We start from the raw sequence: 25994 nt of genomic DNA on the forward strand, positions 1-25994 counted from the left end.
CTGCTAATCTCAGCCCTGAGTAGGCTGGAAGGAGCAGCACTGCGGGCCCATGTCTCCCAGGCCCTCCCGCAGCCTTTGGGGCTCCCCAGCTGGGCTCTGGATCCCTTGAGCAGTCTCCTGCTGGTGCACACTGTGAATCCATGTTTCTGAAGTTCTGCAAGGCAGGAGTTCGTGCTCATCTCCCGTCAGTGCCTTTCTGCCAGGTGATTTACACCCTTACGCTCAGAGTATGCTATTTCTGGACCTAATGCATCAGTTGCTGTGGAAGATGTAAGCAATGCAGCTTGGTGTTTTCTGCTTCAAAGTGAATATCTAACCCCCTTTCTCTGAATCCATATCCCAAATACTTTCCTTACAGAGATATCTCCATTTGTATTTGCAGAAGCTCAAGTTCCATACAAGGGTGATTATCACAATACTGACTGTCTTAGCATATGTTTGGGTGCCTATTGACAGCATTCTTTTTCTCTTCTTTTTTTCTAGGACGTGGAAATTTGAGAAATGAACAAATTACGGCAAAGCTTTAGGAGAAAGAAAGATGTCTACGTCCCAGAGGCCAGCAGGCCTCATCAGTGGCAGACTGATGAAGAAGGAGTTCGTACTGGCAAATGTAGCTTTCCTGTTAAGGTAAGAGCTTCTGCCGTTCCTTTGGTCAGCCATGCGGTGCTCTGGCCATGAAATATTATTTGGGTTTTTCTGGCAAGCATAAGCCAGGGACATGCTTCATTACACAGTGACCTATTTTACAGCTAGCTCTCATTGCACAGGATGTGGGTTCTTTTTTTTCAAAAGCCACATGAATCATGTAACAAATGTCTTGGAAAATTGCTGTCTGATATACTACATCATTGAAATAAATCATGTAGCTAGGCAGAGAGCTAATATAATATTTGTTTTCATTTTTCTGGAAGAACAGAAATGATAACCCCCTTAGACTGCATAGAAAAAGTACTTAGTTCTGTTTATTAAAAGCAAAAGTACCGGCTGCAGGTTTGCTTGGAAGGTAAGTGGGGGACTGTGCTTGCCAAGGGAGCCTTCTTCCCTTTCTGTAATTGGAAATGTTGCAAAATTGAAGGAGTTGCAAAACAAGAGCTGTCCTCCAGTGCTCGTGGTACAAGCAGCTGCTAAGCTTTGAAAGCATCCCTTGCCTTGTGGTATATGATAAAGCATATATGCTATATGTATTTTATATTTATGTATATTTACATGTGTTTATTATATAATGTATGAAAATAGGATTGGTGTGTCTGTATCTGTTAGAAGTTATTATTGCGTTTGGAAGTTTGACCTATTTGATTCCTCGGTCCTCATTCTAGATCACATATTATAAGAGTTTGGTTCTTTTTAATGTCATTTCTGCTTCTCTTTCTTAAGATGTGTGCTTTGCCCTGCCATGTCTCTGTTGAAAAAGCTTTCTGAGTTGCTTCATGCGAGGAGGGCTTTAACACATGACCCCTCCATGCTTGTCAGTGCCTATACTGCACAGTACAGGATGGCTCCAAAGGTGCAGGTGCATCGTGGTAGGAAAAAGACAGATAATTGGGGTGTTTTGCTGCATGCCCTCTGTAACCCAAACCTTCCTCCCTCAAGACGCACTAATATCTCTGTAACAGGTCTTTAGCAGCTGATGCTAAAAGTTCAGCTTTAAATCTCTCTTCCTGAGGAAAATAATGTCTATGCTGCTGGCACCTACGGATCTTTTGTTAGTTTTCCTCTGTGTTGTACCTGAGGTAACTCCGTGCAGTGGTTAAAGAAGTGGTTAAAGTCCTACCTGCTGGGTGGGACTGTCCAGGCTGGCTCCTGGCTGTGAGGTGTTTTTGCAGAGCTGTGAGTATGAGTGGATGCGCAGCAAACTGGAGATAACTTTCACACTCAATTTATTCACTGTGTTATCCTAATGTAGTTGCTTGTGCATGCTTTTGGGGACGTTCAGGTGTGTGTAACGTGCAAACCAAAGCCCTGGCATGTTAGGGTAGCTTATTGCTTTGCCCTTGTCTTACGTTAGCTTTGCATTAGCACCAAGGGCCCAAGCGTGGTGCGAGGAAGGGCTGGTGCTTTGTCAGGCCTTCTGGAAGTGCTCTGTGCCAGCTTCACCTCAGAGCGTGATTTTTTTAATATTAACACTGTGCAGGTGAGAAATTTAGGTTGAATTAGATTGAAATTCACTTGTACAGTTGAGTTAATCTGTCCATTGGAAAAAACTGCCCTGCAATAAAAGCGTCTTTACGTAGGTTTCCACATTCAGTCAGAGGGGTGGGCTGCTTGTCCTCAAAGAGGCTGCAACGAGATGAAAACTTCTCCTTAGCACAATTTGCCATCAGGCAGAGCGGTAGCTTATTCAGCTAGAATTTCTCTCCTAAAATCCTGTGCCTTGAGGTGGACAGCAGTGGAAAGTTTTGTTAGGCTTGGGGTGCCGAGTGGGTGTTAGCTGGAGCGCAGCAGATAGAGGCAGGAAATATGCCATTGTGAGCCACCAAGATAAACCAGATGTGGAGTCATCAGGTTAGTGGGTGGTACTATATTTTGCTCGCGAAAAGAATAGGACTTTGTGCTGCTGAAGGAGAGCATCCTGTCACGCAGCCCTTGGGTATTATTCAGAAATCCATATGCGCCAGGAAGAGCTGTCACCCATTGCCTTAAATATCTGGTGGGATGACTTTTCTTACTTGGTGGAGCAGGAGAAACTGAGATGTCTTGGAGAAAATGCAGTGAAGTCTGAAACATAATGAGAACATTTTTTATTTTTTTAATTTCAGAGACCCTTCCAGAGTCTGTTGTCCGCAGTGTATCGGCTCAAACACAGTTTAATATGTTTTTATGATGGTTATGTTTGACCTTAATCTTTGTGGGCAGCCTTTTGCACTGTAAAAATTATCAACATGGTTCTTCAGAGCTCAAAATACGCCCGAGTGACAAGACGGGAGTCCCACTTCTAAAGAGATGACAATTACTTCACCTGTGAGGCTGAAGAAGACCTGAGAATTGTTAACAAGTATCTCTGCAGCTGTATTGAAGGTTTCCTTTCTGAAAGAAAAAATTGGGAAAGTAACATAGTAGGAGCCATGGTGAAGTATTGCTGCTTTTAATACTTAATTATTTAGATTTGATTCCTAAGTTCTGATTTTTGGGAAGAGGAGACCATTTTGAAAGCAGCCTCGTGAAGGTTTACTTTGGTTTCTCATTAGACAGATCTTCTCCCATCAGAGTGTGATGGGAGAAGATATATCATGCTCTTGAACTAGCGTTAAGTTGATGTGTGTTCGGTTTCTTGCCTTCAGGTCTTTTTTTTTTTTTTTTTTTTTTTTCTTTTTCCCCATAGTAACCACTGGAACACTCTATCTTCTTTCTCACCTTGAAAAACAGCAGCTAGAATATTAGAGAGGTATTATAAAATACAGTGAAAGCAAGCTTTTTTTTTTTTTTTTTTTTTTTCTTCCCTCTTTCCCTTGGAGTCAGGATGTTTGTAGAGAGCTACCACAGGTTCATCTCTCTTTTAGCTTTTAGCAGAACATATGGAACCACTTGGAAAGTCCTGGTGGAAAGCGAATTTCATCTCCCCCCCAGGCTCTGTCTGTGAGCGTTGGACAGGGGCTCCAGGAGCTGCTGCTCCTCAGGCTTCGGGGATGCTGCTCTGCAAACAAATTTAATGTTATTAAAAGGCTTTCTCCACCAGCACTGTACTTGATAGATATCCTGCGCTGCATTAACAGCTGACCCCTAGTGTAAATTACAGCCTATAAGTGTGGCAGAGGACTTGAGCAAATCTGCTCTGTGAAATGTTTGCTTCTGGATAGAGTGGGTTTTCTGTGGAACCTATTGGTCCAATTCCTGTTACAGAGTTGCCTTAAAATTGGGGGAAGTGGATTCGGTGCGCAGGTGGTTCCCCGTGTTTCTGTCCTCCTTGTAAACGTGTTAGACTTCGTGTTAGACAAGTGTGGCTTGCAGACTGTGTCCGCTGGGCACGTGGCCTTAATGCTCCATTAGCTCGTGTGCATCTTTGATAGATCTGCTCAGAATTCCCCCCTCATTGTTACATGTGAAACCACTTCAGCTGCTGAAAAATGTGCACAGAGATTTATTTTCAAAGGTGATCATGCTCTTCCACTGCCCTGAGAGAAATTACAACTGCTGGATTTCAGCAGCAAATCCTCCCTCTGAGGGCAAAAAGACTTTGCCAGAATATGTAATGTATAAGAGACTTGGATGGAGACACTGGGCTTGAAACTATTCAGCAGATTATTCTTACAGATGATAAAGCCACTCTTATCAGTGATATAATTTCTTTTTACACGGTCTTCATAAATCATAATAGCAAAAATCGACATACACATCTTAAAAATTGCTGCCTTGCTCCAGACACTACCTCACTGAGAACATGCAGCTGGTCTGTGTTTTAATGACTAAAGTATTTGACACTAGGGCTTCTTTTGTCTGAAATGCCTTTTCAAATGTCCCTCTGGGTAAGTTTTTTTTATTCATACAAATGCACTTTAGAGTAACTGGCCTGTGAAATTTCTATCAGAAAAATTAGGTCATTTCCCTCTGTATAACAGAACTAAACAAATCAAATATTTGGAAATTCTTGGTTCTTCTGACCAGTTGGACACAGTAACTAGAAGAGGGACAGCCGATTCCCACTTGTGAGTTCAGGGGACTCAACAGTCAGAGGGATCAGAGATTAATTTGGTGCATGTTTTCTCTGGTTGATCTCTCTTGACCTTAATGTGTCTAAGAATACTACTGATTTTACATTTATATTTAAGTATTTTACTCTGTTTTGAAGACTAAAGATAGCAGTTAGCGAAGTCTCTGAAAGAGATGGCTGCCAAAAAGTCTGCGATTTGTTGCTGAATGCCTGCTACCAAGGGAAGTAGCCTTTCCGTTAAATCCTGATTTCGGGTTACCGCTGACAAATAAAAATTGTTATCAATATGTTTACACACGCAAGATCTAATTTCAGAGCCCATATCCTTCCCTGCTTTTCCCATTCAGCCCTTGCAGCGATGGGGGAAGTTTGGACCATGTAGTGTTGCTTTATGTCCAAACCCCCGTAGAAGAAGAGGGGACGACTTGCACTGAGCCTCGTAGCTTATTCTCCCTGAGACTTCTGAGTGTCACTTCCCATCGCTGGGATCCCTGTGACACAGGAGCTGGTTACATAATTAGCTGGTTCATGGCTCCGCTGAAACTGCCAGCAGTGGAAAATAGGCCACTTGTGTCACTGGGCGGCGGGCCCTACGAGCTGCCACGTTGCCGTCTTCCTTGTGCAGTTTGTGTGTTGATCCTTACTGCTTCGTGTCTAGCTATAAACTTCATCTTAAATAAATATGAACATAAATGCTGGCCAGCAGGTTGATGTTTAAGTGCCTCTGTGTTAAATATATGATGTTTTTGACCAGGAAAGCATTAAGATTCTTGAATATCCTTTGGAAACTATGCTAAGCTTTTTAAGTAATCAAATGTGACAAATCTGCTGATTCCTAAAAGTGTTGCCCAGCTTTGCACATGTAAACACCACAAATCCCTGCCTCTTAAGGCATGAATTGATGCTAGCAGTGAGCAAGAACCGTTCTGACTGAATGCTAACCCAGAAGCCAGTGTGTGTACAGTTTTCAGCTGCTCCAGCAGTTAACATTTAAGATCACAGGAAAAAAAACAAAGCCTCGAGGCAACTAATTATAGAAGAATGGGGATCGTAGCAGAAAGTGTGAGGATGCCTTAAATATACTTCTGCGCATTGTTATGATGCAAAGGAATAGAGTACAATCTCTAATCTTTAAACTTTTCAGATTTGTGTACAACTGCCAGTTGTTTGCGAAGCCTTGCAAAAATGAGTTTTATATACAGCTTATTGCACAACTTGAAAGCTCTCCTGTCTTTGGCCAAAGCTAATGTTTTGAATAGTTTAATAAGCTTCAAATAAAGAACAATATTCAAATAAAGATTTGAATATTAATCTCCGGAACAAAGTAAAATGCAAGGTTTCCATAAAAATGGTGTGGATGTCGTTGCAATAGTCTTTTAAATGCAATTTAGATATTGGAAACCAAAAAGTTATCCCTGGTTTATTTTTAAATTCTGTTTTTATCTTCCTCAAATTCTTGCAGTACTTGGAGAAAAGGTACAGGTACACCTGGGCAGTGTGTTTCTAAACTTTGAGTTATCAACACTTAATAAAAAAATCATCTTCAGTTTATTAAATAACGCTGAATTGGGAATGTAGGAATTGCACATCAGAACAAACAGTTGAAACCCAGAAGTCTGCCAGCAAATACATGCAGATGTAGAGGGTCTAGGAGAAATAGTTGGTTTAAGCTTCCCAAAAGGTTGATTTAGGATAGACATTAACAAGAGCAACTCATCGGAACAACCCTCCTTTCTAATGTAAGGGTTAAGGTCTAGAATAGATGGTCTAACCTACCAATCTTCTGCCATGGGAATGTCATAATACTGCAAGGCTGCCTTCTGCAGTGCAGATGTGGAAGTGGGCCCTGCCTTGAGACAGGTCATGTCCTGACTAACCTCCCGAGCTGCTTTGCAGCCTCGGGCTGGGATTTGTGAGAATATGAAGAATAAAGCCTTTGGTTATTCCATACCCAGTATGGCATGAATAGTTCCAGTGATACGGAGTTGCTGGAAGGGCCACTCAACAACTTCCCCCCAAACATTTGATGTCGTAATTAATTAGTTCATTTTTAGGTGAAGTCAAAAAAAACTTTGTACGATTGAAAAAGAGTTTAGTTTCTGAAGTGCTTTTTAAGTTTTGAGGGCGTGTTATGTGCTAGTTTGACTTGTACTTCTGCAAAGTGCTTTCTATTATTTGTCCAAGACTAATAGCAAAACCCATCATCTGTGAAAGAGAACACAAATTTTGTTGTGTGGAGGTGAAGATTGAGTTTATCGCTTACTGTACCATCATCTCATCAATTTTTCTTTCCGAGGTAATTTAAACAATAACTTTGAAAAAATGCGTTTGGTTTGAACATTTCTCCAGCAGCCTCTAAAGGTATTTTATTTTTGTTGGAGCTTTTATATTATGTTGTTTTATATGTGTTCTCTACACACAAGGATTTTTGTTTTCTGCAAAAGCACTATTGGCTAATTTTTGGTGCAAAGATTAAATCTCCTAGAGAACATCTGGCTGAGAATTGCCAAGGTCGTGACTCACCATCCATTTGTTGCTATCAACAGTAAGTGCACACATATCCATTCAGTGCATGTTAATATTGCATTCGTAGTATTTGCCCTTTCATGGGAGAAGTGTCCTTGCTTTCTCCAGAAATGGGGATTGCTCTCTGTGATCCTTGGGATAAGGGGAGCTCTTTACACAGTTGCCCACGTTCCCCTCGGCTGCTGTTCAGCAAACCCTGTGGTGACCGTGGTGCCTTCTGCCCTTCACATCCATCTTTGTGCACTGAGTTGTTACGTCTCCAAGGCCATGAAGGCTTTTGTGGTAAGGTGATACGGTGGATTTGGATGGGGCTTTATGGGCATAGGACAGTACCTAGGAACTGGTTTTGTTTTTCTTCTTTAGTGACAAAGATAATTTGCTTTCAGCGATGTTAAAAGACTGTATAAAAACCTGTTGGGTTTGTAGATCTGCTCTTCAAAGAGGTTTTCATGCCCTCTTTGCAGTGAAGAGCAGACTTTTGGTGGTGGTTTGTTTTAGTTAAGCCTGAATTCTGCTGATGAGCTCTCATTTGAAACTGAAAGGGGCAGACTGTACCTTAAACTAATGGCAGCTCTATTTTCTTTGTCTATGAAATTTTGAAATATCATTCATAAAATGCGGTTGCATTGGCAAGCTGCACAAATATTTCAAATTTAAAGTCAGGTAGTTATTTACTTATTCAACACGTCTGATAAAAATGCAAGGGCATTAGAGAATATCTCAGTCTGTAGCGGATCTGTCTGCCAAGTTTCTTCAGGAAATATTTAAACCTTGATTGCTGCCAGTTAAAATCACAGATGTGAGAGTTATTGTGGCATCGGTTAAATACGGGAGCCGCGTGTATCTTTTCTCTGTCTGGTGGGAAGAAGTGTTCAGAAATAAACCTGAGATTGAGAAGGAGACTGATACTGTTTGCGCCTTAGCTTGGCTTAGCTGAAGCAGAGGAGAGGCCGTTAGCGCTCTGCTTGTGCTGCTGAAGGTTGTTTGTGCAGGAACCTTGAGGTATATGCAGAGATTCCAAGAGCTCAGAAGACCAGAGGACAACTAAACAGCACATATGATGCCTAAGGCCACTGATATTGGTAGCTCTGAGCTCTTGGCTTCTGCAGAAACATGCAGTGGGAAGAACAAGGGTTTTTGGTGGAGGGCAATAAGTGTGAAGTCTAAGTGCAGGTGAGGCATCTTTTGCCCTCGCCATGAAGCAGTCCGGTGCAGCAGCGTCATTTCTGCTGTGGTTGAGAATCGGTTGGTGTCACCGCTCTCGCCGCGGTGACGCGGGGCGGCTGAGCGGCGGGAGGCCGCGGTGGGAGCAGCCGCTGCCCCGAGCCGCGCGGCACCTCTGGCAGCGCGCGGGAAGCGGGCGCCTGCTGGGGAGGGTGACGGGAGGCAGGCAGTGTTGATCCTGCTCCCTTTCTCCCGTCTCCAAGCAAGGAGCAAGTTGTCAAGCACGGGGCCTGAGTGGTTTGGAGCTTTAGCTGGAAACGTTTTGCTTACGCTCGGGTAAATGAGATGTGCAGATACCTCAGGAAAGCTGGAAGTCGTCCTGTTTGTAAGATATTTTGCATAGGAGAAATGCAATCTAGAGTGCTCCTTCCATGCATCCATCTTTGTCTCTCCTTTTCTTTTCTGTAAACCTCAGCCTTATTTCTGTCTGCACTGCCCTTTTCTAAAGAGAAGTTGCCAAACTCCATTTACTGAAAGCCACAGTTTTCCTGAGACAAAGACGTACAGATAGAGAGTTTCCACATTTCCCCCACTTCCAGAGGAGTCAGGACAGGCTTGAAGATCCATTTACAGTAGCTGTTGAAATAAATACGTACTTCCAGACACACAGTAAATACAGGCTTAGCTGTTGTACAGGCGAGTCTAGGATAGCTGGGCCCTGTGATTAAACACGTTGTGGTGGGGGAGCCCTATGAAGCAATGAGGATCCTGTGCAAAGGCCTAGCAAGGCGGGCAAGGGGAGGGCAGCTGCTGCGCGGGCCGCTCCGCAATGAGGCCTCGGCCTCCCAAGGCGCGTCTTGAAACAGCTCTAAAGTGTCAGTTCTTTCTTATTTACCTTCTGGTTTCTATGCAGCTTCCCTTTCAAGCCGCGCTCCAGCGGCGAGGGCTGGTTCAAAATGAAATTCCTGCCGGTCTGCTCCAGCGGGATCTTCCCTGGTTTTAAAAATGCTGCATACTAAGGCTCAGAATTAAAATTTTCTATCATTCACCACATTGAAATTTCTTGAAAGTATTCCGAGTTTCACCTCCGGTTGCAACTGTTAGTTATTCTCATAGACTATTTTAATATGGTGCATTTTTCCTGCCTGTCTAGTTCAGACGAATGTAGTATATTAATTTGTGAAACAAAATCTGGGAGGTTTCAGCTCTCTGCTGATAGACTCTTCCATGGTGGGGTTGGACTTCTCAGGTGACTATTAATCCTAGATTTAGCACTGTGCTGTGCCTCTCGTGGTGACTCTGGGCTTTTAAAACCCTTTTTTCACTTCCAGCTAGCGTAGCGTATAAGCTCCTTGGAGCGGGAGCTGCATGCAGTTCTGCAGTGCCACGTAAATCTGAGAAAATCTTTTTGGCCTGTAGCTTTTATCGTAAGTAAGTAATACTGCAGAGCACTTTTATTTAGTGGTTTCTATGGTTTTCTTGAAGAGTTAAGTACCTTGAATAAGCATGTGAGCCTTTCTGAGGGAACATTTCCTTCCCCCAACAAAAAGAGCTGGGAATGGAAAAGTTAGGGGAGAAATCAGAAAACCTCAGGAACGTTTTTTTGCTTGGAATGTATAATGAAACTCTCCACAGAGCTCTGAGCACTGTGCTCCAGTGGATGCCTTCAAATTGCTTTCTGTATAAGCTAACATTACGCTGCTAAGTAGTGTTGCTAATTTAAAAGCACTGAAGCTCGCCGTTTCTCTTTAAGCATTATTTCTTAGCATCGTGCTTGGCAATACCAAATAGCATAGGTATGCAAATACATGAGCCACTGATGGTTTTAAAAATGTTTCATGAAAAGCCTGATTTCTTCGAATCCACATAAGAACCTGATGTTGCAGTGAAGGTGTCAGTTTTACTTGACAGGTAAAAAAAATATGGATGTTTTGTTTGTAACTTCAAAATTCTTGTGTTTGGACAAGAAAATACTTTCTTGTGCAAAATGTGAGCATCTTCCCATGCAGTGTAAATCAGCTGTCGATGCTACCTGTGTGTGTGTGTGTGTGTATATATGTATGTTGTTATTCACAACTAATATATTCTCAATGGTCTCTGCAATGAATCCAGATTGAGACTGAGTTTTTAAACCAACAGTCTCAGGCGCTAAGGTTGTTCTCTTCTTCTCTTTTTCCTGCAGTACTTGGGCCATGTTGAAGTGGATGAATCGAGAGGAATGCATATCTGTGAAGAGGCCGTGAAGAGACTCAAATCTGTATGTATATCTGTTCCACGAAAACGAAGTTGGCTTTGGGGCTGCCAGTGTCCCTCCCCAAGGCCCGTTTGGCAGCAGCATTCCCGATAAAGCCTGAACCTTCGACCCACGTTAGCGGAGCAGTTGGCGCTGTGAGCGCTGCTGTCGCAGGGGGCCGTGCTGAGCTGCCCATGAGAGGGAGAGAGTTACAACTGCTCTTTCCACTTGCAGAAACTATTTGCAAAACAAATGTGTAAAAATCCTCTGTGACCTTTCAGACTAAGTTGGTACCCATATGGGCCCTCAACTGTTGTTTTTTAACAGTTCTTTCTCTCTCTCTCCCCCTCTCTCTTTCTTTTTCTCCCTCTGTTGCCTGCCACTTTAATAGTGACTTAATTCACCTTTATTAGAGAAAGCGTTACTTGATTATGACTTGATTTAAACTGCTTTTCTTCTAATGCACTGCAGCATTGTCTTCATGCATGAAATAATCCAGCTTGCATCTGCTCCAAGTGGCCCGGAGGCTGCCTAATTCTGACGTGTCACGAAGCGGGCTGCTCTTAGTTTGGCTTCTGTGAACGTTTGTTCCTGCAAATGGCACTTGTTCCAAATTCTTTGTGCTTCTCCAACTCACTTGAAGAGGCCTTGTCATCTCTTTCCTCTAGTATTATTATGGCAAAGTCCTGCGGAAATAGCAAATGCTAAACAGCCAGTGGTCAATCTGTCGAGGAACTGAGACTAAAACAGCCTTGAAGAGAACAGAAGGAAAAAGGACATTAAAATGTGCAGGCTGAAGGGTGATGCAGCACTGCAATCCTTTTCATCACTTCTCTTATTTGTCTTGGCTCTGTACCTTTTTTTTTTTTTTTTTTTTTTTTTTTTTTTTAAGCAGAAGAAACTCTCGTATCCTTGTAGCTCAGCAAAATTACTGTAAAGTAAATCAAACACTTTTCCTGCCTCTTTGCTAACTTAAGATATCTCCTACTGGACTCTCTTTTTTTCCTCACCAAACGTGACAGCTCGAATGGTTTCCAACAGAACCCTTTGTCTTTCCTTCTTCCCAGCACACAATAGAGGATTATAGGTTATCTTTTCTTCCTCCTGTTGTGCTGTAAAGTTTCTGAATTGGTTTACTGCTCTGATTAAAATCAAGTCTTTTCATTCTTTTCTCTCTCGGCCAATGTATAGCAACCTGTTAAGGCTACATCCCATCTGTTCCTATTCAATCCAATAGTGGTTGGTGATTAATTTTGTTTAAAAGGGCCACAAAAATATAAATGAGTTTCTTTGTTCTATGGATTTAGTTGATATAGCTAAAATTGCAAGTACTGGCCACATAATGAATGGCATCCATTTTTTGTCTCATTCTGTTCTGCTTTTTGTTGTATTAGAATATTTTCTCTTAGCACACTGAATAGTGTGGCACTCTCTGCCTTGTGTAATTTCTCTCATTCTCTTTTCTGGGGAGCTAAACTGTGAACTATTTGTTCTCTGATTTTTTATAAACTTTAAGTGCACCAGCCATGTAAATGTAGCTAAATTTATAAAAAATGAGCCACAGTTAACGTTTAACACACAGTTTCTTTTGGAACCTGGATGGCTCCAGCATTGTGATTCTGAATCAACTGAATTACTTGTTTATACATCACATATCTACCTTTTAGTTTAGATTATGCTTCTACACTGTGCCTCTGCTTTCTTTGCATAGAGAAATGAAATTATTTCATTTCTCTATTCTGTATTCCATGATTATGCCAAAGCGTGGATGGCAACAACTGACCAAGTCCCATTGATTCCTTCAGATGTTTGAAGTTTTGAATGTTTGTAAACAAACTGGACACGAGCACATCTCTCTGTGTCTAAGTTTTGGAGGTAGAGGAGCAGATGTGAACTTCTCTTAGTAGAAGGCTCAGATTGCTGAGATGACTTTGTTCATTTTAGTGGCGAGACTCCATCAGATCCAAGGTTCATTCAGAGCTGCTCACTGCAATTCAACCTCCTCTTCTCCCCTCTAGCACCAGGTTTTACCTTTGGGGACATTTCTTTGGCGCTTAGGCACTGTTAGGACTCTAGCTCCCTACTTTTCTGTACTCTCTTCTCTTAAGCAGCCAAGCCATGCTACTAGGTGACATTTCAGCATGCAAGGAATGTAATAAGGCTCCATTTTGTTCCTTAGGTAGCCTCTTGCTTTTGCAGTGCTTGGTTATTTTGACCTCCTTTCTCTTGGCCTTGCCAAAATTGCAAGTTGAGCTGCAGCCCTTAAACTAGGTTAAGGGAAGTTGGAATTCATTTTTAGGTGGTTAAAGTACATCCAAATGTACATGGCCTACTCTGATCTTCATCATTCTTTTGCAAAGATTTTATAAATCCAGTCAACAGAATAATAGTTCTTTACTCCTAAAGACAGGATTGTTGATATACTTGGGTCTTGTAGCTTCTAAATATTAAGTCCTTTCTGGCCTTTACCTGTTTTAATAGATTCTTTAATAGATGTATTTTCTCTAATTCTTGTTCTCCAATGCAGTAGTGGGCATTTCAAATCTGTTCTTTTATTATATTTATTTATTTATTTAGGATGCACTGATAGATTTTGATCCTTTTCAAGGGCTTTACCAAGAAATTTATAAAACAGTATTAATATTGTTAGGAAGCAAACAAATCTTTCCATGTCCTTTAGCATGGGAAATATCTTTCCCATTTTTTTTTTTTTATTACAAGCTGTTATGAAGTGGCACAATTGTCTTTTGAGCAAGACAAGCTCTGCAAGTTGCAAAGCTTAAATTCAGTTGGTGGTAAGCATTTTGTTCTGGGAGGGTTTAATTGATAACTGACTATACAAGTTCATTTTTAGCTAAAGAATCCTCATTCATGATTTATTTTGTGTTCCTTTTCACACGTACAGTACAGCATTAATAGGTCAGAAACCTCTGTATTCAGCTGTCAGCCTCTATTATTAACATCTAGGTTTATTCTTGACGAATATAGTTTGCAATTTTCCCTTCATAAGATATCTTAATTGTATGTACATTTTAGATCTGATACGCTTGGACACTAAGCAGCTTTTTCTCCAAAACTATTTAACTGAATTAAAAACATATAGTGCAGACTGCAACTTATCTTTGTAAGGGCCTTGTAATGTAGCCTTGTGAATACATTTGATTAGCTACTGGGCAATAGTATAAAGACAAAAGTTCGCTCTCACATGTCATGTTTTGATTTTAAATCTGCTTTAGTATGTAGTATTGGTTTCTAACTTGCCATTTTTTGTTTTAAGTGATGCATTTGTTTTAATATATGTTCTTGTTTTAGCAGGTAAAGAAACATAATTTAATATTTTAAAACACTCATTAGTTATTTCTAAACTACATTAACGTAGCGTTGTTTAAAAATCCATTTTGCATGATATCTTTTCCATTAACCTTTTCTGGTTTATTAAAAAAAATAATCTTGTTTAACAAGCATTTTGCTGAGAGCAAAATTAACCATCATCTAAAAATGAGGGATCTTCTGGTGAATCTCTTTAGCTTGTGCTATCTTTAAAAAGCTTTTATTTAGCGTAATGCAGTAGTCATTGCTCAACTTGGCAGCAGCACCCAGCCCCTTCTCATTATGTACACGACACTGTGATTAATCCATTAGTTCCCCTTCTAGTACTCAGTGCATCCTGTCCAAATATATGACCATTCTTGCTTCTAAATGTCTTTAATCCTTTCAGCTGACTAAAGTTAGAGATGGTCTTAAACAGTGTGTGGCCTAATACAAGTATGCTATACTATACTTTTAAAAACACTCTGTGGGAAGGCATTGGGCAGAGAGAGAGAGCAACAAAAGCCAGGAAATGCAGAGTTCAGAGTGACACTCCCCTCCTAACTTTGGGTTTCCTGGCTCTGGGTGGCTTGTGACAGAAGCGTAGCTTGGTTTTAACTATGTCCTTGTTCCAGCCACTTCTTGAGATGCACTCTTGGATTATTTGTAACACTATTTTTAATACGTTTTCATTTAATAGTGATCATCATGACAGAATTTCATGCTGATCCTTTGGTGTTAGGAAGCCCCCTCTGCCCCGTGGAATTCCCGAGTTGTGCTTTGCTTCTGCGGTTAGTGTCGTATGGGGTGTCCTCCCATATGGAAAGATCCAGCAGCAGCAATAGGGTTCCCAGCTCCCTTCCCTCAGCCCTGAGCAGCTTCTGGCTACGCACGGAGAACACCCTGCCATGAGACCTCGCCTCTGAGATCAGTTCAGACAGACCTTGCAGTTTTCTGTCTGCAGTCTGGTAACAAAATGAAGGTGGTTAGTTGAACTGCATGCAAATGCACTTAAGATTGCGTTGCCTTTTTCTTTTTTTTTTTTTTTTTCTCTCTTTTAATGTGAATTTGCGCAATCAGAATAATCATTTCCAGCCTGGAGAGATGTAGGGAATTCCAGTTCATTTCTGTGTGTTGGCTTAGCTTCTGCTCCCGAGAGCTGACTTTAAAGAGATCTTGTTCTACCTATAAATCGAGAGCAGTGCAGTGAATACCTAGTGTTTGTATCAAGATGCAGTCTTGAAAAGGCCTGAAGGAGAATGAAAGAGGAAGGGGTCTTGTTTGTGTCTTGGGTATATCACTTTCATGATAAGAAATTCCTCGCTCTTCAGAGAAGACTGTAAGATGCTAAGTGTAAGAGTAGCTTGCAAACAAAAACCCAATAACAAAATGCAATGAAGGGAAGCCCAAAAATGCTTTTTCAGTGCTTAATCTTATATTATGCCAGTAATCATAGATGCTGCTTCAGCTTACAAGGCTTTTGTTCTGGCAAAGTCTGATCTATGCAAAGCAAACTTAACTGCGATCCAAGAGTTAAACTTTGCCTTTCACAGGGGCTGCCACAGTACAGTGTTTTAACTGTTTAACCATCACGTCTGCTGCCAAGTTTGGTTTATAACTTAACTAAAGAGGACTAAACAAGTGAGAGTGAAAACAAAGTAACCGCTTTGCATGAAATTGGGGCTGAGGTTCTCTTCTTTCCACCAATTTCAGAGCAGTTTGCCTATTAGAATTCTATGTGTGCCCTCTTCTCTGCACTTTCATGGGATTATTTTCACATTTGCCTGTCGCACCTTCTTTTGGATAACTCTAAACACCCCTTCCTTTCCCTCCAAACCCTATTCTTGTGTGTGCTTGTTGGTTTGAAACCCTGGGACATTTTAGCTACCTACAGTAATAGCGCTCGACTTGTCCCCCCTGTTCCTCCAGGAAAGGAAGTTCTTCAAAGGCTTCTTTGGAAAAGTAAGTTTAATGCCTCATTTGCGCTTGCACTATAAGGAGTTACATCCCTGGTATAGCACTGCCATAAGACCCAACTATTGAGAATCCCTTAATCCATTGGAAATACGTTGAGCAAGTAGAGAATATGGTTAAAAGAGCAAACTGAAACAGAAATCACGAAACCATATGGGCCGTATCAGAAAACAGTGTTTGGAAATTATTTGTTCTCCCTGAAAAAAGTGGGAATTTCCTTTTCCGTCCCCTGAACTTGTGCTGGCCAAGGTGACCCAGGCAAATGCGGGCGGAGCGGAGGGATCCGTATCCTGCCCAGCCGGCTGCTCCCAAACGTTAGAGCAGGAAGAAAACGTGGGGCTGGTGCCTGCAGCCTCCTCCGCCTCCCTTTCTTGAGCACAGCCCTGCTCAGAGCTGTGTGAGACCAGGCATCCACAGCCTGCTTGTTCTTCTGATTGCTTCCCAGCTGTAGAGCTGGAAAACTGCTTCTTCCAGCATCTCCTGCTGCTTCCACAAGGCTGCTTAGGTGGGAGTCGGTCTCCTCCTGTGACTGCAAGGGGAGCAGCTCCATGCGCACCGTGAAAGTGCCGTCGTGGAGACTGGCGTTGTGTTACTGCTGTCCCCAAGCCTCTGGGGCCATGTGTGTAAGGCACCAAATGAGCTCTCCTTTTACCCATCAGCCGGCCCTTGTCCCGACTTTGGGGTCTGAAAAGATCTTTTTTTATTATTTTGTTTTATTTTTTTACTTAGTTTTCAAGTGGAATAAATCTAAGGATCCGCTTTTGAAATATCTTGTTCTAAACATAATCTTGGCTTAAGTAGAAACTAAGAGGTTTAGAACTCTTTTAAGAGGCTAAAATGGCTAACAAGCTTTTTTTTTTAATATATTTTATTTGCTGCTCACATATGGAAAGCTTTTGAAGCAGATTATTTTCCGGTCACAGATTTGTTTTGGCTTTGCTGGGGAGTGAGTGAAGTTTTTCAGCTGCTCCTTTCTCGCCTTCGGAGATCTGAGATTGCAGAGCAGGTCGTGGAGGAGAGAGCACTTCCCCAGGCCAGGCTTCTTCCTGGGATCTGGGAAAACGCATGACTATGAGTGGCATGAACAGCGTCAGGGAAAACTCTAAACTTTTTAAGATCAAAATACTTAAAAATCTGTCTTCAACATTTTTTTTCTGGAGTTATCTAGTGAGTGTGCCAACTTGCCTGTTATATCTTAGTTTGTTTTGGTTTTTGTTTGCTTGTTTTAAGACCATGAGTTTTCCACTGCATGTAAATTGCTTTGCCTTTTGTTGTAACACCTTGTCCAAAAGGGCCTCGCTTCTGCTTGAGCCTCTGAGGCTGCATTTGTTAGCACTGGAGCCCCTTAAATGCAGTGTTCAGGTATCCTCAAAAGCTCATAGTGCCTTTATTGCAGCTTGCAATAGTGAGGAAGACTTAGCAGTTTTATCCTTCTCCTTTTGGCTATCTGATCTGTAATTTCTCCACAAATGCCTTGCATTGGAATTAATATACGCAGCATAGCTTAAATTTGCTACGAGCTTTTAAAAAGCCCATCACAGCAGGTTGGTTTCTTTCAGTGTCTGTCTTTCCCCCACAAAAGATAAATATGATTTGTGTCAGGAAGCATTTGTGTGTTTAATCAGGTACCTGACATTGAAAACACTTCCTCTTCAACTTTAAATAAAAATATTATGTCCTTTGGTAGCCACAGATTAAGTTTAGGCAGTTTAGTTTTGTGGAGCCTCCAAAACATGACTAGATCAACTGCATTTTTAGGCAGCTCTTGATAATTTAAAGCTTTTTTTGTTGCTGTAATTAATGGGAGTGCAGATGTGGTGACCTTCTGTGTGTTTATTCCCTCCGAGCACAGGGGTTTCTCTGCACGCGATGCTTTATACAGGGACTGCAATAAGGCATTTGTGTTTTACCTGCATCAGGCTACATGTACACATTCCAGCTGTTTTTCATCCCAAGATGGAATGAAATAGGTAGATACTGAGAAGTTTGCAATCACTAGAAAGAGCAGGAACAATTCAAAGCTGTGCGGCGAGTGAAGCGCTCCAGGCCGGCTCTGTTTCCATCTCCTTTCACCTCTTTTCCACCTCCCCAGGCCATTGCTCAGGCTCCCTCCTGCCCAGCCCCAGCTCCTGCTGCCTTTTTGGGACTCCCAGGGAGCTGTGAGGGCTTGGGGTGCCCCAGAAAATGAGGGAAAAGAGCCGATTTCTGTAGCGGGGCCCGCTTACGTGCTGCTGTGAAGGGAGGCAGCTCCTACTGCCCACTCAGCGGTGGCACGAGGGGCTCAGCACCGTGAGTGACTCTGCTGTCCCAGGGCTTGGGGTTCTGCAGGGAAGCAGGGAGTCCGCTTCCCATGCGGAATCGGTCCTTTGTCCCGTCCCTGTCACGAGTGAAAACACTTGTATCTGCTTTTAATCAGGATATGCTTGGCCATATCCCTCCTGTAACAGAGCAGCACTTTGATTCTGTAACTGATACGAAGCGGTGCCAGGAAGGATGGATGTGCCTGTGCGCGGCAGCACGACGGGAAGCCTGTGGCTCGGCAGGGGCAAGAGGCAGCGATGGCTGCAGCTGGGAGGCGCAGGCTGCACGGAGGTCCTGCCCCAGGCTTGGCATCCACCGGCCGAGGAGATGCCCTGGGAAAGAAAGGCCAGTTCTGTTCTCCCCTCGGGCTGAAAACGTGGCGCGGGAGCCTGGCAGTCGGAGCCGAACGGGAGAGCAGGACCGCGTCGGCTGCGCTGGCCCTGGCTCTTGGGCTGCCCCAGCTCCTGAGCCCCGTGCTGAGCTCGGCCCTGCCCGTCTGACAGGGAATCCGGGAAGCGCCTGCGGCTCCGGGCATCGCAACAAGGATGTTGCTGTTCGCTGGCGAGCCCCGTTTCTCTGAGAGAGGTTGTTTGCTCTGCTTTTAGAGTGTCGGGGCACTGTAAACCCCAGCAGTTCCCCCCAGACCTTCTCTTTTTCTGAATGTTCGTATTTACTGGAAATAAAGATGTTTAGACTATGAATGATTTATAAGAAACAGCTACTCCTTTTTAAAACCATTAAGGAGGCAAAGCATCTGTCGTGTTGTTGGGATTAGTGGGGACGTTTAAGCCCTGCGAGCTGGATGAGCACTGAAAGGACAGACGGGTGCTCTGTGCCCATTGACACATGCTGCCTTTAAAGACCAAAAGTTAGAAGGGACTTCTAATGGACGTGGGATTTTTAGTGTGGCGACTGTAGACACATCTTCCTTTGGGAGTAACACTCGTTTCAGTAAGGCTTCCAAAATCTATCGGTCTTCCTTTAGACCTTCCCGGGACAGTCGGCAGGTTGGACGCTTGGAAACTTGCTCCCTCTCTGGGGCCTGCTTTCCTGCTGTGCTCATCTCCTCGCTTTTGATCGCTCTTCTGCACAGCTCAGCGCCGCGCTCCCTTCTCACCCGCCTTCCCATGAATGCGCTGGTTGGCACTGCCACCCAGCAATGGGGACAGATAGCTTCCCTCCCTCCTTTCTTTCCCCAAATCAGACAAAAGTCCTGCCAGGCTGGTTTTCTTCACACTTTCTGCTTCCTCTGATAGTGAAACCAATGTGATACAACAGGAGACTTAGCACTGTCAGATAGAAAAAAGAGAGGAAAAAAAAAAAGAAAAAAAAAGCAGACTCAGAAAATTGAAATTGGTGTTGTGAGCATGGAGCATGCAGTAGCTGATATCAGAATGTGCCTCTGCTCCATTACTTGCCCTATGGATAGACATTATAAATATCTGCAATGAGTTTATTTAAAAAAATGCAGTTCCTGCACAAAGCTGCTGTTACCGCCCTTTTTTATTTGCTGCTCTCTTCCTGCCATGGGCCCTGGCAGATGCCATTAGCAGCCACACACCAGGTTGACTTGGTGCACGGACAAATATTGGGGAAGAACAGTGTGTTTCCTGGCTCAGAGGTGAAACAGTAGGGCAGGGGAGTTGTTAATCACAGCAAAGCATTAGAAAAGAGTGGGGATTTGTTTCTAGAAGTAGTTCTGTGCAACAAGCAATAAAACTACGTGGATATGTCCTATCCATTTTCTGCCCCATGAATTTGTTTCCAAAGCAAGTTGTCTCACATGTTTATACTGTGTTTTGCAACTTTCCCTTAAACAGTAAACAGTCCAGAAGAGAACCCTCAGCCTGAGCGGCTCTTGAAGCCTTTCACTGTTTTCCGCTTTTGCTCTTAGTCCCAGCTTGTGGCAGCTGAAAGTTCCCACAGTCGGAGCTTGGAAAATAGCCAGGAAGCTTCCCTGCTTCTTCAGCCTGCTGCACACAACTGGGTTTTAAAGTTACACATCAGATGAATAATAAGCTACAATTTTCCATCGCTCTTGAAATTCATGGCACGTTCAGCTCTTAGTAAATTTGAGCTTGGATGATTGGTCCTAGCATTACTTCTGTAACCCAATAATTGATAATTTTGGGGTGTTTTTAACACGGTTTAAGGGGATGCCGTGATTCTGCCATGCGGCTATGGGGGCAGAGGGTAGGGCTGATGGAGATACCAGGTAAGAATATTCCCTGTTTAAAACCTGTGCTCCAGAAGCTACCTGTGGTGTAACTCCTTATGAATTAGTGTTACCTGACTCTCTTCAGCGGAACTCCTCACCCACTTGGTCAGTCTTGAATTCTGTCCTTTGGATGAGTGTGAATAAACCCTGGTTTTGGCCCCAGCTGCGTGTGCCTTCTCCCCAACCCGTTACCAAGTGTTCTTTCTGAAATCCTGCCTTGGGCTCTGTTCTCTGAATGTTTGGCACCGCGGATGGAGCATCTGGCTTTGGGCACCTTCCTGAGCGTGGACTCCATCTCCACTTAATGCTGTGCTTCTTGGAAAGGGGAGACGGGTGGCAGCCTGACCCCGCTGGCATAAAGCTGGTTTCTCTTTTTTTTCTCTTTTTCTTTTCTGAAAGACTGGAAAGAAGGCGGTTAAAGCCGTGCTGTGGGTTTCGGCGGATGGACTCCGAGTGGTAGATGAGAAAACAAAGGTTAGATTTCCTTTTACAACAATCCTATATCTCTGTGTAATAACATATGTGCTATGACTGTAAATGAACACTAATCTCTACCTTAACACGATCATATTTTAAAGAAAGATAAAAGTATATAGGCAATTTTATCATTTCTCGCTCAGTAAACATATACATGCCTGTTAATTTTTTTCACAGCCAATTCCCTAGTGTTGTCAAGGCACGTTTGATAAAGACGTGGCAGGGAGGGTGAGCTGGGAATCACGGCTCTGCTGCGTCTGCTGGAGGAATCCTCTTTTCTGGATGACTTCTGGCATGAACACGCAGGGTCCTGATTTCCTTCCCTACCCCTGAGGAAGGCTGCAGAAGTGGCACCTGAGCAAATCAGTGCTACACAACATGATCTTCCTTGTATCTGTGTTCTAGAAGAGTGAGCTCGAGTGAAGAACTGGCTTCCACAAATGCAATAAGGAGAATAAATTAAATAGGATTGTGCCTCCACTAAACAGCTTAAACTCCCTTCAGTCTCGAGATAAGTAGTAACTGGGTTATAGAATTATCACATTCTATAATAATTTGTAGCAATAATACCTCAACTATTGGTCTGAAGTGGCAAACTAATATATTCATTGCCTCTTTCTAAACTGTGTTTTACATATTTTATTATGAAATAACCCAGCGTGTAGCACAAAGGGGCCTGTGCATGAGTAATAGTAAATCATTCTTGATTTTAATTACATGTAGGCAATGGGGAGTAGTAGCTTTAGGCTTGCCCTGTGAGCTTACTAGTATTTTACATGGTGACACACGGCTATCAGAACAATTTTTTCCCTTGCTAGTCTGAAATGGATTGATTTTATATTCCCCCTCCTCTTTGATTTTATATGCCCCCTCCTCTTTGGCCCCGGGGCAGTCTCTGTTCCGAGCTCCTTGGGCAGGTAGCTGTAGTCAGGCCCAGTTTGCATCTCCTTGGTAAAACTCGTCTTGCGGTTGTTGCTGGAAATGGCTTCTGTAAGTGTTTCTCCACACCTCTTCATATCTCTTTTATCATGGGGGGGGATTTTGTTTTCCTCTAGGACCTTATAGTTGATCAGACAATAGAGAAGGTTTCTTTCTGTGCACCAGACAGAAACTTCGACAGGGCCTTCTCCTATATCTGCCGGGATGGCACCACGAGGCGCTGGATCTGCCACTGCTTCATGGCCGTGAAGGACACGGTGAGTGTAATGTAGCGGCTGTCCTGCTCTTCCCGCTCCGGGATGGGAGTTGCACCTGGGAGGGTTAACTGCAGAGCATGGCGATGAGTTCTGACTGCAGACAGAATGTTACTTGGGCCTTGAAAAATACTGTGCTTGTAATTCCTTGTATCGGAATTCTTTGCCATCCCTCTGGGCCGTCGCCTTGCAGAGAGAATTGGTGCATGGCGTGTAAATGGAGGGCAGTCTGCTCGCTTATCTGTAGCAGAAGGGACCTGCTCTCCTAAAAACAGGCAGAAGATACTCCCGTCTGAAAATGCATACAGCCCAAAGCTGAAACAGCAGCCACTGTTCTTCCAGGATAAAAATCAGAGTGAGTAAGTAGACTTAAAAATGCAGCCTGTTGTATGCTAGTGTTATCACAAAGGGAAAGCCTTTTGAATGCAAAGGGATGGAGCTCAAGTGAGTTGAACTGAGATCCTGTTTAGTTCTCAGTGGCAAGGGAGCTTTTGCCAGGGGAAGGTTTGAAAGCAGGTTACTTTGTTCACTCGCTTGCTGTGGAGCTCCCTGATCTGCTCCTCTCTCAAGTCTCACCTAAGTACTCCTTGTATTGAGCAGTGCAGAAAACTATTCTGAACAGGCAGATTCAGGGAGTAAACCCGGCATAGCTGCGTGTTCAGGGCAAGTATCTTTGACAGTTTATGATTTCTCTTCAAAGAGAAATGGTGAAGTTGCAACTTCCCAGTCAGTTACCAACCACAGCGGATGAGTTTGGACCCCAGCCCGACTGCAGCCTCCGTATCAGCCGCGCTTCCAGACATCCTCCAGCTTCAATTTCATTTCCTTATGGCAGTTATAGGACAGTGGATCCTTTTGGCCTTGCTGATTAATAGCAGTGCATTTGGGAAGGCCGAGAAGCCTTTTGTGCACAGCTGCAGGAGACCTGGGTCATGGGCATCCCTTATCTCCCTTTTGGGGACCGATGGGTCTTCCATTTTCTGAATAGGAAACAGAAAAACCAGCAGAAGTGACGTGTGCTATACACCCTGTTATTACATCTATCAATATAGTATTTATTTTTACATGTGAAAGGACACTGTTGCTCTCGGGGATTTTTGTTGCTAAGTGAGTCAGGGTTGATCTGAGACCCATTTTAAAGCCTAATTTAAGAACACATTTAAGGGAGCATATGCTTCTCAGAAGGGCCCTCTTAGTGCTTGTTTGCGCACTTAGTGAGGGCCATTAGAGGTACAAGCAGTCATAGCCATGCTCTTCACGTTCACGTCTGCACCCAGCAGCAGTGCTGCCCCGAGCCCTCTGTAAACTTCCTCCATGTATGAGAAGAGCTCATACAGAGCTCAGAACCTGGCCCTGCATAAATGGCTTCACGGGAGTCCCTTTGTGTGTAGGAATACGCAAAGGCAGAGGGCCAGGCGGACATGTTAGCGAGGGCCGGGCGGACATGTTAACACGCGGGCAGACATGTTAGCGCGCTGGCGGACATGTTAGTGAGGGCCGGGCAGACATGTTAGCGTGTGGGCGAACATGTTACTGTGGGCCGGGCAGACATGTTAGTGCGCTGGTGGACATGTTAGCGTGGGATGGGCAGACATGTTAGTGCGTGGGCAGACATGTTAGCGTGGGCCGGGCAGACATGTTAGTGTGTGGGCAGACATGTTAGCGTGGACCGGGCGGACATGTTAGCGTGCTGGTGGACATGTTAGCATGGGAAGGGCAGACATGTTAGCGCGCAAGCAGACATGTTAGCATGGGCCAGGCGGACATGTTAGCGTGTGGGCAGACATGTTAGCGTGGGCCAGGCGGACACGTTAGCATCGGACGGGCAGACATGTTAGTGCGTGGGCAGACATGTTAGTGTGGGACGGGCAGACATGTTAGCGTGTGGGCAGACATGTTAGTTTGGGACGGGCAGGCATGTTAGCGTGTGGGCAGACATGTTAGTGTGGGACGGGTGGACATGTTAGCGTGTGGGCAGACATGTTAGTGTGGGACGGGCGGACATGTTAGCACGTGGGCGGACATGTTAGTGTGGGATGGGTGGACATGTTAGCGTGCAGGCGGACATGTTAGCGTGGGATGGGCAGACATGTTAGCGAGGGCCGGGTGGGCATGTTAGCACGCGAGTGGACATGTTAGCAGATGAGAGCCAGGTGGGCTATCCGCCCGTGCCGCTCATTCTGGGGGGGCCGTGGCGTGTGCTCCTGGCGGGCGGGCGGCCGCGAGCCCGTGTGCGGCGCTGCAAGCGGGGCCTGGGCTGAGTGTGCGGGTGTCTCACGCAGGGGGAGCGCCTGAGCCACGCCGTGGGTTGCGCCTTCGCCGCCTGCCTCGAGCGCAAGCAGAAGCGCGAGAAGGAGTGCGGTGTCACGGCCACCTTCGATGCCAGCAGGACCACGTTCACCAGAGAGGGCTCCTTCCGCGTCGCCACCGCCACCGAGCAGGCCGAGCGCGAGGAGGTGCTGAGGCAGCTGCCGGACACAAAAGGTACCAGGGGCAGCGGCCACTCGATGCTTGAGCTGGCGAAACACGGCCTGTCCGAGAGTAAAGCCCAACTTCCTTCCAGAGCTTCCCCTCCATAACCTCCCTGGGTGCAAATTGCATTCCCAAACATGTCATTTCACACGGTGGAAACCCCTAGATTCGCTCCCAGGGCATTCTCCCACATTTCCTCTGGGAAAAGTATGAGTGGCCTCATAGGCAACAGGACAGAGCTGCTCCTGCTCTGTTCTACCAGCCTGCCCTCTGGCAGAGACCATGGTAAGGGCCATGGCCCTGCTAGAAAGGCAGTACAGAAATATTATAACAGGAGTTCGCCAGACTCAAAGTGGTTTTTTTGTGTGTATATTCTAAAGCCCGTGGTAAACGACCAGAAAGCGGTATACATTTTTTCTTAACAGAAACTGCAATGTAGTTTTATTTCAATTTCAAGGCCAGCTACAAAGTTTATTTTTAGTATTACACTGCATGAGGGAAGAACAGGTCAATCGGAGTGCCTTCCATAAAAACCAGTAGGGAACTCAGTGGTGCACGCTCTGTTAAATTTGGAAATAATACCTGGTTGATTGAAAGGCTTTAGTTCTACTTCATAACCATTTAAAATGCAAAGTGTTCTCAAATATATGTCAGAATAGAAGGGCTTCTTGCCCAAGTGTTACTATGGATGGTAGAGTATTTAAGACTGCCACAATATACTTATAATAAATATGGCCTGTAGCTCATCTTATAGATGGAAGTCAAGTGCTTTGGAGGCTTCCACAGCAATTTTTATGCCATCACTGTATTGCAAAACTTTAATCTTCATTTTCATCATGCATCCGCTTGCGTCCATACGTTAGTTTTAGAACATGCTAAATGGAGCTCCAACGCGAACGCCTTTGTCACTTGAGGCCATGAGCCCGAGTCTTGGCTCAGGGAAGGGGTGGGATCCCTTCGGAGCGGGAGGGCCGGTTGGGAAGCTCCCTTGAGCGAGTGGCTGCCGCTCGTGGGCCCTGGGCTCGGGGGCTGCCGCTTCCTCGGGCCATTGCGGCTGCCCACGCGTCCCAGCGTGGCTCCTCTCTCTGGCTGTTCTGCTGAGGTGGCAGCAACTTGCCATTCTCCCCGAGAAGTCTGGAAAGCAACAGAAGAAGCTAATAAGCTCGCCCTAGCAGAACAAAATTTCTCCTTCTCTCCCTCTGTCCGTTGACCTATTTTAATATAAAAAGCTGTGTGGGTTGCACCCAAAGCTGATTTGCCCATGCCTTGAGCTAAAGACAGTGTTCCTAGAGGCAGAGAAATCCCATCCCCTTCATTTCCACCATTAGGTCTATTTGCTCAAAGCCTTGCAGCTCCATGCAGAGCTCTGCAAAATGAAGCAGCTGACCTGAAACTGTGGTTTCCAGTGTAACTAATGGCTAATACCATTACAGCCAAACTCACTGCAAGAGGTGCCTCAGCATCTCTGCGTTGTGTGAAGGT

The 25994-nt window shown here is 44.3% G+C and overlaps 1 protein-coding gene across 8 annotated transcripts in view; it reads left to right on the top strand.

The window, feature by feature from the left end:
* The first annotated feature begins 487 nt into the window (after positions 1–487).
* Positions 488–25994, top strand: part of NUMB (NUMB, endocytic adaptor protein) — a 31474-nt gene continuing 5967 nt past the window's right edge. For 4 of the 8 annotated variants that reach the window (XM_026038577.1, XM_026038581.1, XM_026038578.1 and 1 more), the window contains exons 1-6: positions 488–627; positions 10518–10592; positions 15807–15839; positions 20770–20844; positions 21903–22043; positions 24323–24524. In XM_026038577.1, the coding sequence (XP_025894362.1) occupies positions 502–627; positions 10518–10592; positions 15807–15839; positions 20770–20844; positions 21903–22043; positions 24323–24524 (652 nt within the window). In that variant the 5' untranslated portion in view covers positions 488–501. The remainder of the gene's footprint in view (positions 628–10517; positions 10593–15806; positions 15840–20769; positions 20845–21902; positions 22044–24322; positions 24525–25994) is intronic. The other 4 variants (XM_026038579.1, XM_026038584.1, XM_026038580.1 and 1 more) reach the window with 1 other exon arrangement.

The sequence above is a fragment of the Nothoprocta perdicaria genome, unplaced genomic scaffold, assembly GCF_003342845.1.
Source record: "Nothoprocta perdicaria isolate Ctin4 unplaced genomic scaffold, notPer1 scaffold_213, whole genome shotgun sequence".
Taxonomy (NCBI): domain Eukaryota; kingdom Metazoa; phylum Chordata; class Aves; order Tinamiformes; family Tinamidae; genus Nothoprocta; species Nothoprocta perdicaria.